The sequence below is a fragment of the Delphinapterus leucas genome, chromosome 9, assembly GCF_059928025.1.
Source record: "Delphinapterus leucas isolate spDelLeu-1000000601 "Yukka" chromosome 9, BTC_Dleu_Yukka2, whole genome shotgun sequence".
Lineage (NCBI taxonomy): Eukaryota > Metazoa > Chordata > Mammalia > Artiodactyla > Monodontidae > Delphinapterus > Delphinapterus leucas.
Genome location: NC_143137.1, coordinates 13,250,504 through 13,264,512, shown reverse-complemented (window position 1 = coordinate 13,264,512; position 14,009 = coordinate 13,250,504). Strand labels below are relative to the sequence as shown.

The window sequence follows — 14,009 nt, the reverse complement described above, 5'->3', positions numbered from 1 at the left end:
TTTCCAGAAAAGTTGTAGGCATATAAGGTTTCATACTTCTCTCTGCCTCTCTCTCTCTAAAGAACTGAGAGAGAGGTTGAGAAGGAGATGAGGTGTTAGAGAGATCTGTCAAAAAACAAGACTAAGGTACACAGTGTCAGATCTCACCATTACCACCAAAATCACCTTAACAGGGATTAGAGGATGTATAACTGCCACTTTTTTTTCTGAAACAGCTATTAGTTAAAATACCTTCTTTTACTCACTATGGATATCTTATGACCTCCCCTTTCCCATCAAATACTGCTTAGAGAATAGAATTTTGTCTGAAAAGGTAGTTTACACCCTGCAGTCAAGAAATTTTGAGGCCATTATCCATCAGGGTATCTTTCTAGAAGTTTCATTTTACTAAAGCTATAAGGTCAAATGATCACTTAAGATATCATATTCTAAAAGTAGGAAGAATCTTGGAAAGAGAATGCTACTGAAAATAAAGAGATGGAATGAATTGGAATGTATGTGTCCATGGTCCTTTGAGGCAGTAGTAATCACCTTCCCCCACACTATAATCCACCATGTCTCCCTACCACCCCAAATAGATGCAACACTATAAAGATTTATGAAAGGTTACAAAGATTGAAAAGAATCAAAGATTTAAAAAAATGGCATTTCCCATCACTTATTAGGCTACAAAGAAGCAGATGGATGCATTTTTATTTGTGCAAGTATTGTACATGAGAAATAAACAAAGAATGTTCTTGATACAAGATAAGAGTAAGGAAAGAGGGGGGGTCTTAAAAGGTTAGCATTTAGATAGATGGAGTTAAGTGGGGAGAAGAGAGTACTGTGTAGCACAGGAGAAATTTTGTAACAGAGTAAGGAGGTAAGAAATTTTAAGACATAGAGGAAAACCATGGACTAGTATAGCTCAGCGTCATACAATACCTGGGACATATCAAGGGATCAATAGATGTTTGTGAAATTTAAGTGAAGAACAGGAACACAAATAATAAGACTGGAAAAGTGGGTAAGGGACCAGCTTGTAGAGAATGTATATACTATGTTATGAAGCCTGAACTTCATTCTATAAGCAAGGGAGAATTATCTAAGGTAGAGGAGAATAAAGGAGAAATTTCATTTCAATATAGGCCACCACACCTGATATGCTTGATCCTACCGTATAATTTTTGGGGGCGTGAGGAGGGAAAATACTAAAATGAGCTACTGAAGTAAAGGGCCTGAACTACACCAAAATGCCCTCTCCTTTAGAATCTAATAGTTGTCCAACGCTGACCCTGAAATGTTTCACAGCATCTCAGGCATTATAATCAAATCAGTCCAAAATTTTCTGAGCTGTATATCTATTTAGCTTTCAGTTCAATGGGTTAATTACTTAAGGGCATCTTTTTCAGTATGATCCACTTATCGAGATTTCGCTTATTCAATAAATATATATTGAGCACACATGTACCTAGTAGTGTTTGGGGCTCAAACCACAAAAATGAAGACTAACACAATTCCTACACTTTGAAGATTATGTACATGCAGCCTGGGAGACAAAAATTCCTCCTTGCGTAGATCAAATATTCTTATTTACTGTCACCTGGACAAGTACATTTACTACAGAAAGTTAGGCTTAGGAAAAGTAATAAATGTAAACAAATTTTCTGAATGTTACTTCTTTATCAAAATATTAGCCTTAATTTTTAAAAATATATTGTTCCCTCCACTGTGGATTACAATCTATTATTTCACTGCATTTATCAATAACTCTTCCTTAAGTACAAAACATTTACTTATTCCACCTCTCTCCATCCTCATAGCTGCAATCTACCAAGGTACTTGCCTACCTTGTTTTGAACCTGGTTTGACTCATTTCATCCCATTATCCTTGCTGCATTCCCTGTGGATGCTGATTACTCTTACAACACTCCTGCCTTGAAGTTCTCTAAACCTTGTATCTATAAACATATTTGTTTCTACTCTACCTTCAAGATCCAGAGATACAAACAGTTCTTAACCAAAGAGTTCCAAATGATGACAAGATCTCAACTGGGAACCTCCCATACCCCTATGTACACACACTTATCCCACTGTCTTAAATTTCATCCTCACTACCACACTAATCTGCTCATTGTCAACATTAATCCCTTAATGTCTTTCAGATTTCTTTGCTGTTTTACTTCCCATACTTTGTGGCTCACCATTTCAACAATGCCAATGGTAACATCTTAGATTGGTTAATTCTTATTCTTTTACCAACTTGCTTGTCAAATACCAACTTTGGGTAAATTCTATCATTCAATTACTCCATTCTTTCTCTCAGGTTACCACACATTACTGAAGAAAATAATAAAACAAGGCCAACTGGTTCCATTATCAATTCATGGAAACTAGTCTTTCACACTACTATATGAAAATTTGTACTTATTTATTTAATTTTTTGAAATATTTATTTATTTTTGGCTGCATTGGGTCTTCGTTGCTATGCGCGGGCTTTCTCTAGTTGCGGTGAGCGGGGGCTACTCTTCATTGCTGTGTGCGGACTTCTCATTGCAGTGGCTTCTCTTGTTGTGGAGCACAGGCTCTAGGCACACGGGCTTCAGTAATTGTAGCACACGGGCTCAGTAGTTGTGGCTCCCAGGCTCTAGAGCGCAGGCTCAGTAGTTGTGGCGCACAGGCTTAGCTGCTGTGCAGCATGTGGGATCTTTCCAGACCAGGGCTCGAACCCATGTCCTCTGCACTGGCAAGCAGATTCTCAACCACTGCACCACCAGGGAAGCCCCTGTACTTATTTTTAATTCGTATTACATTTCTCACAATACTTACTCCCACCTTTCCTATGCTTCTCTGGATCCTAACTTCATCCCCCAACCTTTAATTTACTCAAGAAAATAGCATTACCTTCAAATTTACTCTGAAGATCAAAGCCATCAAATAAAAGCTTCCTCTTCTTTCTTTGTCCAATCAATTCTCCCCATCTTTCCCCATCCTTCTTTTGCTCTCAATTTAGTATTAACACTGGGTGTTTAGAGCCTCTTCTGTGGAGGCCTTGGTTCATCATTATCTCCATTTTCTCTCGTATCTTCCAACTTTCTCTTTTTCTCTGTTTTCTTACCCTGCAAACTCGAGCAAGTCCTCCCACATAAACATACACCTCAAGCACCATTACCAGCATCAACAAAATTCCTCTGGTGCTTCAAGAAGCTGCAGAAACCAGATATTTTCTTCAGGAGGCAGCTTTTCCAAAACCCCATTCCTTCTCATCAAAATCCTACTTATTGGGCTTCCCTGGTGGCACAGTGGTTGAGAGTCCGCCTGCCGATACAGGGGACACGGGTTCGTGCCCCGCTCCGGGAGGATCCCACATGCCGCGGAGCGGCTGGGCCCGTGAGCCATGGCCGCTGAGCCTGCGCGTCTGGAACCTGTGCTCCGCAACGGGAGAGGCCACAACAGTGAGAGGCCCACGTACCGCAAAAAAAAAAAAAATCCTACTTATTTTTCAAAGTTTAATTCAAAGGTCTGCTTGGTAAAAATCCAAAATCGGTATTTTCTTTTCACCTCCTTTGGAGTATTACCACACTCTTCTTTATATGGCTTTTTACAAAATCATTTGTGAAAAAACTTTGTGAGCACTAAGTGAAATAATACTAGCAAAGGAAGTTATTACAGCAAAAACCCAATAAATACTTTTATTAGTAGTAATAAGTAGTACTAGTTCTTATCATTATTACTGTATTACTTCGCTGAGTTCTCAACATGACTCTACTAAACTATAAGGTAGTTGAGGGCACAGCTCATGTTATTTATTTATTTATTCATTCATTCATTTAATGGATTCTTTTTTCAAACTGAAGTATAGTTCATTTATTTTTGAACTTAAAAAAGAATGTAAGAACACAATATTATTAAGATGAAAATACTCCTCAAATTGATCTACAGATTCAATGCAATCCTTATCAAAATCCCAGCTGGCTTTTTTTTGGAGAAATGGACAAGCTGATCTTAAAATTCACACAGAAGTACAAACTACTTGGAATAACCAAAACAATCTTGAAAAAGAACAGAGTTTGGAGATTTACATTTCCTGATTTCAAAAGTTACTAAAAGCTACAGTAATCAAAACACATGATATTGATACACATATAAAAAAACACAACAGATTGAGAGTCCAGAAAAAAAGCCGTACATTTATGGTTAACTGGTTTTTGACAATGTTACTGGTACAACTGAGTATCTGCATACAGAAGAATGAAGTTGGACTACTACCTAACATTATATTACAAAATTAACTCAAAGTGTATCATACACTTAAAAGTAAGAGCTAAAACTAAAAAACTCTTAGAGAAAACATAGAAGTAAATCATCATGACCCTGGATTAGGCAATGGTTTCTTAGATGACACACCAAAACACAGCAACCAAAGAAAAAGATAAACTAGACTTCATCAAAATTAAAGCTTTTGTGCTTCAAAAGACACTATCAAAAGAGTGAAAAAAAGACATCCCACAGAATGGGAGAAAATATTTGCAAATCATATCTGATATGGATTTCTTACCAAGAATATATAAAGAACTACTACAACTCAGTAATAAAAAGACAACCCAGTTTTTTAAATGGGCAAAGGATTTGAATAGACATTTTTCCCAAGAAGATATACAATATATACAATATATACAAGATACAAATCTTGTATAAGATTTGTATATATATACAAATATATATATGTATATATATGTATATATATACATATATGTATATACATATACAAGATTTGTATATAATACAAATCTTGTATCTTGTATACAAGATATACAAATACTAATAAGCACATGAAAAAGATGCTTAATATCATTAGTCACCAAAGAATTACAAATCAAAATACCACAATGAGATGCCAATTCACACCTACTAGGATGGCAATAATAATAATAAATGGAAAATAACAAATGTTGGTGATGATGTATAGGAACTGGAACCCTCACATTTACATTCCCACATTGCTTGTGGGAATGTAAAATGGTGCAGCCACTTTGGAAAACAGTCTGGTAGTTCCTCAAAAAGTTAAAACACAGAGTTACCAAAGGACACAGCAATTCCATCCCTAGGTACATAACTAAAAGAACTGAAAACATATGCCTACCACAAAAACTTGTACATGAATGTTCATAGCAGCTTTATTCATGATAGCCCAAAAGTGGAAACAACCTAAACGTCCATCAGTTTATGAATGGATAAACAAAATGTGACATATCCACATGACAGAATATTAGCCATAAAAAGGAATAAATGTTACAATGAATGCTACAAGCTACAACATGGTTGAATTTTGAAAACATTCTGCTAAGGCGAAAGTAGCCTGTCACAAAAGGCCACATTGTGTATGATTCCATTTACACGAAATGTCCAAATAGGCAAATCCATAGATTTAGAAAGTAGATCAGTGGTTGCCAGGGGCTGGAGAGAACAACTGCCAATGCGTAAAGGGTTTCTTTTTGAGGTGATGAAAATGTTTTGGAATTAGATGGTGGTGATGACTGTACAATTCTGTGCATATGCTATAAACTATGCAATTGTACACTTTAAAAAAGTGAATCTTATGGTATATGAATTACTTCCCAATTAAAAATGGGACGATGGGGACTTCCCTGGCAGTCCAGTGGTTAAGACTTCGCCTCCCAATGCAGGGGGTTTGGGTTCAATCCCTGGTCGGGGAGCTAAGATCCCACATACCTCATGGCCAAAAAACCAGAACATAAACAACAGAAGCAATATTGTAACAAATTCAATAAAGACTTAAAAAAATAATAAACAAAAAATTAAAATGGGAAGAAAATTCAGGACGTACTTAATTAAAACATAATGGGAAAAGGCAGTGGAAGAAAAAATTTTTATCATTAGAGTTCATTATATTTATTCTTTTTAACTTAATCTTACAAGATACAATGAAATCTTTCAAATTGCTCAAGAGTGATAATTAATGAACTGTTCTGCATTCCAAAGGAAGCACCTAGCTTCCAGTATTATTTTCTTCGCAGATTTTTTTGGGGGGCGGGCACACTGAGTGGTATGCAGAACTTCCCTGGCCAGGGATTGAACCTGTGCCCCCTGTACTAGAAGCACAGAATCTTAACCACTGGACCACCATGGGAGTCCCAGTATTATTTTCATTGCAGTATTTGTTTTGATACATATCTCTGCATTATCCTGGGTTCTACACAGACTACATATCAGAAAGGCTGTCAGCATCATAATAATGATATAGCAATTAAGAGCACAGGCTCTGATAAAAAAGAAGACATACACGTGGGGAAAATGTAAGCAGTTATAGAAGACTCATAAAAAAAAGAAAAAGAACACAGGTTCTGAATTCAGAATGTCTGGCTTCAAACTTTGGCTACCCCATTACTAGTTGTGTAACTCTCGTCATGTTATTATTAAAACCCTCTGTGCCTGAGCTTCCTCATCTATAAAATGGAAATGAGAATATTAAATATAACTCACAGGGCAGGTTGAGGATTAAATGACCTACTGTATGCTTAGAACAGTTCCTGGCACAGCAAGCACTCAATAAATGTTAGGAGCTTTATTGTCATCATCTGTCTGTCTGCAGGGGACGCCAGCATACATATAAATTCAGGGGTAGCTTGGATTCAGTGTGTTAACACTAGATATGTAGGGTTATTCCAGAAACTTTATCCCTTCACCTCTGGAATCCAATATATCAGGTCTAGAAAGAAGAGTCTACTACTAGAAAAGCATCTAGCATTATATCTTACACACAGAAGGCATTCAAATAATTTGTTGGATGAGTAAATACAGAAGAATTGGGAGAAAAATAAGAAATTCTGGGGAACGACTTTTAGGGGAAACTCATCTTTTCTTCCTCTGTATGGTGGTAAAAAGACTGGAACCAATGATTGAAAAGACAAACCTGAAATTCTTTAGAGTACAATAGTTCATTTCACTGCAGTTATCATCAAGGGAATAAACAGAATGTTAATTATTATTCATATGCCAGTTGGAGAAAATCTAGAACTTAAAAACTCGTTTTTAAATAAATTAGTACATAGAAAAAAGAAAGCCACAAGGATTTCTGATGGTGATATAAGTGATTTCATTCTGTTCTGCTAAAAGGAAGAAATGGAGAGATAGGTAAAGATTTATCTCTCTATGAAAACACCAAAGGGGTTTCTTTCGAAATGCTATAGCACAACTTCTACCTGCCAGTGCACAAACTAATCTGAAGCCAAATTGTGAACACTGGGAAAATTTTACTTTTTAGCCTCTTATTTCAGGAAATGTAAGCATAGGCACTAGTCTAGGGGTGTATGTAACCCCATTCTGGTTGGTGAAATGTAAAGACTTGTAAGGGATTTGGGGGGGGAGGTTTTCCTCCTTGCAAGGGCTCAGTACACCAGAGAACACCTGTGATCCCTTCTTTCTGATTTGACGTCTTGTGTTAGAGTACGATTCTCAGATGTGCTGCAGTTATGACAGAAAAACGAAAAGGACTACAGCAATCTACCCCAGTGTCTGACAACCTTGAGCTGTAGAACAATCTTTGAATAATTTACCTTCATGTTTCTTGTTATGGGAGCGGAAATTAATACCCCTACATGTTTGGACAAATTGTTATTTGCTTTTTGCAGATTAAAAACATTTGTAATTTTTATAGATCTTCTAGACTTATTCTCTAATTTTTCTGATCTTTCCTTTAATATTTTCCATCTTTGTTTTTTTCTACTTTCTGGAAGATGTCCTTAACTTTATAGCATTTGTTTGTTTGTCTGTTTATATGCACATGCAGATACACACACACATATTTAAATTTTGTTATGCCATTTTAATTTACTATTTTAGTTTCCAAGAGCTCTTATTCTCTATTACTTTTGCTTCTTTAGTACAACCATGAAACAGGAACAGATAACTATATTTTCTCTTATCTTTGATGTTAATTATAGTTATTTTCAAATTTTCTTCTGTTCTCCGCACTGTTTCTGAGTTCCTTTTGACCATTTCTGCCATTATGTTTCCTGTTAATAGCTTTCTTTAAATATTTGGTTATTTATTTATTAATCTTTTTTTAAATTTTAATTATTTATTTTATTTTTGGCTGCATTGGGTCTTCTTGCTGCGCACTGGCTTTCTCTAGTTGAGGTGAGCGGGGGCTACTCTTGGTTGCGGTGTGTGGGCTTCTCACTGAGGTGGCTTGTTTTATTGCAGAGCACGGGCTCTAGGCATGCAGGCTCAGTAGTTGTGGCTCGCAGGCTCTAGAGCACAGGCTCAGTCGTTGTGGCACACAGGCTGCTCTGTGGCATGTGGGATCTTCCTGGACCAGGGCTCGAACCCATGTCCCCTGCATTGGCAGATGGATTCTTAACCACTGTGCCACCAGGGAAGTCCCTATCTGGTTATTCTTAACTGTCCATTCATATTTAAGAGTTAAGGACTCTTGATGTCAATACTACCCAAAGTAATCTACAGATTCAGTGTAAGCCCTACCAAAATGGCAATGTGTTTGGAGAAATAGAAAAATCCATTCTGAAATTCATGAGGAAATTCAAGGGATCCCAAATAGCCAAAACAATTTTGAAAAAGAAGAACGAAGTTGGAGATTTGCATTTCCACAATGAGATACCACTTCACACTTATTAGGATGCCTATTATTAAACACACACACACACACACACACATACACACACATACACAGAAAATAAGTCTTGGCAAGCATATAAAGAATTGTTAGTGGGAATGCAAAATGTAGCTGCTTATGGAAAAGAGAATGGCAATTCCTTAAAAAATTAAATATAGAATTGTCTTATGATTCAGTAATTCCACTCTGGGTATACACCCCCCAAAGAAGTAAAATCAGCATTATTCACAGTAACCAAAAGGTGGAAACAACCAACCACTGAAGGTAGCCATTGATAGATAAATGGATAAATAAAATGTGATATATACATACAATGGAATATTATTCAGCGTTAAATAGGAAGAAAATTTTGACACATGCTTCAACATGGATGAAGCTTGAAGACATTATGCCAAATGAAATCAGCCAGTTACAGGAAATATGTTAGAATTCCACTTACGTGACATTCTAGAGTAGTAAAATTCATAGAGACAGAAAGGAGAATGGTGGGTCTCAGTGGGTAATCAGTAGATTACCCACTTAAGGGCCTTCAAATAGCAATACCCACAAGTCTTTTCCCTGGGCCTGGTCAACTTTCCTCAGGGAAGAATACTGTCATCTGCAGCCAGGCTCCTCTTCACAGTATATCAAATGGTGGTAAGTTCAATGTTTTACTATTTCTATGTTTATTTTCTGTAACCCACTCCCCTGATTAACATACAAGCTATCTGAAGGCAGAGATCTGGCTGGGGGTGGGGTGGGCGGGGCTGTTTTTTGTTATATCCCCTGAGCTTAGACAAGTACAAATATTAGCAGGCACTCAAAAATTATCTGTTGAACAAATGAATCAAAGATTTACGGAGCACTTAATATGTGTCAGGAACTATGCTATTTCATAATTATAAACTCAATTTAATCTTTAAATTACCATATGTGTGATACAATCCCATCTTACCAATGAGGTGAGGTATAAGGAGGTTAGGTAACCTGTCTGCATAAATTAAGGCAGAGCCAGAATTTAAACACAGGGTCTGTGTGACTCCATGGTTCATCTTAACCACTATATTATACTGCCTTCTACAGAGAAATTGTGTAGTGTTAGTCCCTGAGAGTAAGAATCTACATGCTAATGATATAACCTATGAGGTATAGTCTGCTGTATACCATCCTCGTTAGATGTAATTCAAATAGTAAAAAGCCTGAAGCGTATGTGTGTGGAGGGGTAGTAAATCCCTGCAACAGTGAGACATGGTGATCGATGCAAATGGATTACATCTGAGGATGGGGAAAGTTTCCTGACACAAAATGGTTGGCAGAAAAACTCTGGTTAAGTTGTCTAATTCTGATTAACAAAGAATTACTATGTTCACCAGGACTATTTGCCTCCTTATGACTCCTTTGCTCGTTCTCCTCACACATACAAGTAAAACAGACAGCATGTCTATTTATAATAGCCCGGAGATGGAAACAACCTAAGTGCCCATCATCGGATGAATGGATAAAGAAGATGTGACACATATATACAATGGAATATTACTCAGCCATAAAAAGAAACGAAATTGAGCTATTTGGAATGAGGTGGATAGACCTAGAGTCTGTCATACAGAGTGAAGTAAGTCAGAAATAAAAAGACAAATACCGTATGCTAACACATATATATGGAATTTAAGAAGAAAAAAAAAATGTCATGAAGAACCTAGGGGTAAGACAGGAATAAAGACACAGACCTACGGGAGAACGGACTTGAGGATATGGGGAGGCGAAGGGTGAGCTGTGACAGGGCGAGAGAGAGTCATGGACATATACACACTAACAAACGTAAGGTAGATAGCTAGTGGGAAGCAGCCGCATGGCACAGGGATATCGGCTCGGTGCTTTGTGACCGCCTGGAGGGGTGGGATAGGGAGGGTGGGAGGGAGGGAGACGCAAGAGGGAAGAGATATGGGAACATATGTATAACTGATTCACTTTGTTATAAAGCAGAAACTAACACACCATTGCAAAGCAATTATACCCCAATAAAGATGTTAAAAAAAAAAAAAACAGACAGCATGGGATATTAGAAAGTACGCTAACTATATTCAGAAGTATGAATTCTAGTCCTAGCACCAATACTAACTGGCAGTGTGCTCTGTGATAAGCCATATGAAGAAGAGAACAGTTTATTAGCAGTTATTTCCAAACTTCCAAGTTTATTTTAGAAATGCAAGCTTACTTTCTCTTGAAATACTGAAGATTTACTTACCCTTTAAAAGTAATTAGATTACTAAATTAGAATTTTCGTTTAGGAGTCTGTCAATCCATGCCTAAAAATCTCTGGCATTTGAAGGCAAATGGTAACCTGATCATTTGTAATTTAGGGTTATCTCCCAGTGTGACTAGTGATTACAGTTGGAGCCAGCTTTTATAGAGACAGCCAGTATAGTGTAGTGGTAAGCAGTGTGGGCTGTGGAGCCTGACTGCCTAGATTCCATAACAGCTTCCTAGCTGTGGAAGCTGAGTGACTTACATAGGAAACTAACGCCAAGAAAGCCTACCTGTGATTATAACAGTAACTACTACCTCACAGGATTAAGAACAATGACTAATCAATAAATTTACAATTATGTTAAAGGTTTGATACAAAAGTCTGAAGGCACTATCAAACAGTAAGGCTAAGCAATTTTGAGCTGTTTAAATACTGTAGACTTTATCCATAAGGAAGCAAAAACCTATTTTGTGGGGATTTGTTCTGGGAAAAAGATATTTCACAAAATTCTCCCCATTTTCTAATATGGTAACTAGTTTGCTGACCTCCAGAAAAGACTGTTTTCTCTCTCTCTTTTTTTCACTAAGTTTTTGTTTTTTTTTAAACCAGGGTGATATTTTGAAGCTTATATATAACTTCTCCTTTAGTTTTGATATTTTCTAAATTAGAAAATACTACATATTTATTGTAACAAGTGAAACAAGATTAAAAAGTACAATAAAGACAAAGCTAATTCTCTCTTCCCATATCTACTTCTAATCCCACTCCCTAAAATAACCAATATTACCAGTACAAATGCTTTTTTATAAGTTCATTTTCTTCTTTCCAAAATTACTACATGTATGATACTCAAAAGCTTACCTCCAGATATATTGATGGTGGATTATGCTCCCCACCAAATTTGTCCAGTAGGGCCTCTATATGCTCCTGTGTCAATTTAATCATTTGTTTGATATTCCACACCTAAAAAATATTTTGAAAGAATTTGAATACAAATCATTTAGAATATGAATTAGAAATATTTTAACATTTCTATTAAAATACTGCAGTAACTGTCAGTGTTCCTTGAAATTTAAAGCTTAGAGACCTTAGAGATCACTTAGTATAGTGGTTTTTCCCTTTTATTATTAAACTTTTTAAATTTTTTCCTACACTAGTAACACAATATATTCTCAACTATAAAAGATTTAAGTAATACATGAGTATTCAGGAACAAGCAATGAAAATCTCTTTTCACTTTCCCCACATTGCTGGGCCCCCTGCCAACAAGTGCTGTTTACAGTCTGATATACATTCTTCCATGTCTCCTTTTTACTCAAGTAAAAACCATAAATATATACATATATAAAATATACAACTATATATAATATAAATATTACATATTAAAATATTTTTAACACTTGCTTTTTTCACCAAACAACATGCCTCAGAATTCTTTCCATGTCAATACACATGTATTTTACTCCATTTCAAGGGTTGTATAAGCATCCTTTTAAATGGCTGAATTAAGTATAGATAGATCTAACATTCATTTCAAAATACTGTTATGGCACTGCTTATTTCAACGGTCTTCAAACTTCAACGGTAACCTAAGGTTAGGTCGACATGGATGATTTTAGGAGAATCAATTTCCAGATCCTCAATGTCTATCTGTACTCTTCCTAGTCGATCTGCTTTAGAACTAGTTCTCCTTTCTTCCTCTCCTTTTAAAATTACCACTATTGTAATTCTCCACTTTGTAAAAGAAAGGCAAAGTTCTTATCCATCTCAAATCCTACTAAGGTGCACTGTTCTGAGCTGTATAAACTTCAAAGCACCTAACAAACAAAAGAAGAAGGAAAAGGGGGGGAAAATTAAGAGCAAGACCTTATTTTATTAATGAAACACATTCTTGGGAAGGCTCCAAGCCTCATCCATTTAACCAGCCAGCCAGCTGAGAATTCAGAAGTCTCAGCCAGCTGAGAATTCGAAGTCATAATACAGGCACATATTACATGTTTATTTTAAGATAAATAAGAAGTCAGATTTTTTTTCCTTAATGAAAAATGAGTTCAATTTATCTGAGTGGTGTGAGAATCTGCTCTGCAAATTACCATACGGTATATGATAGATACTCTCTATAAACTGAATGATTTGAATCTGCAATTTTAAGGTGTAACCAAAATCTATTTAACATATACTAGAAATCATGGTCTTTTAAACTATTACAGTTATAATGAAAAAACGTGAGACAATTTTCTAAAAAATTTTTATTTATTTATTTATTGGCTGCATTGGGTCTTTGTTGCTGCGCATGGGCTTTCTCTAGTTGTGGTGAGCGGGGCCTACTCTTCATTGCGGTGCACGGACTTCTCATTGCGGTGGCTTCTCTTGTTGCAGAGCACGGGCTCTGGTGCGTGAGCTTCAGTAGTTGTGGCATGTGGACTCAATAGTTGTGGCTTGTGAGCTCTAGAGCACAGGCTCAGTAGTTGTGGTGCACCAGCTTAGTTGCTCCACAGTATGTGGGATCTCCCCAGACCAGGGCTCGAACCCATGTCCCCTGCATTGGCAGGCGGATTCTTAACCACTGAGCCACCAGAGAAGTCCCAAAAATGTGAGACAATTTTAAAATGTACAAGGGAGAATAAGTGAGCAAAGGGTTTCAGGACCCTTGGTTTATTTAATAATTCCTTACTAGAGGACATTTAGATTATTTCATTTTTCTCAACTTCAAACAATTCAGTGAATAGCTCTGAAATGCCTTTCTGGGCAAAGGTACAAGTTTTCCTTTTAGATACTAAGGCAAAGGATTTCTGGATTGAAGGATATGCACATTTAAAAAGTTAATATGCCAAATGGTCTTCCAAAAGGAAAAAGGTACCAAGATACCCTCCTACTAGGGTATCAGTCCACCCTTTTCCCCACAATCCCAGCAACACTGGATATTTTCAAATTTTTAAACTTTTCCTGATCTTAAGGGGAAAGATGATCTTGTTTCAATTTGTATTTCCTAGAAAGTTGAGCATTTTTCATGTTTATTGACCATTTTAATTTCTTTATGGAAAATTCCCTATCTGTATCCTTTCTCCCCATCTATTTTTTTCTTGTTCATTTATAGATACCCTTCATTCTGGATATTCTGGGTATTAATCCTTATTCTCCTACAAA

General features: G+C 36.5%; 1 protein-coding gene across 4 annotated transcripts in view; it reads right to left on the bottom strand.

Annotated features, from left to right (window-relative positions):
• The window catches only part of BRAF (B-Raf proto-oncogene, serine/threonine kinase), a 152,783-nt gene that overhangs the window by 82,450 nt on the left and 56,324 nt on the right, over positions 1-14,009 (bottom strand). For all 4 annotated transcript variants that reach the window (XM_089917313.1, XM_089917312.1, XM_022579583.3 and 1 more), the window contains exon 2: positions 11,724-11,825. In XM_089917313.1, the coding sequence (XP_089773439.1) occupies positions 11,724-11,825 (102 nt within the window). The remainder of the gene's footprint in view (positions 1-11,723; positions 11,826-14,009) is intronic.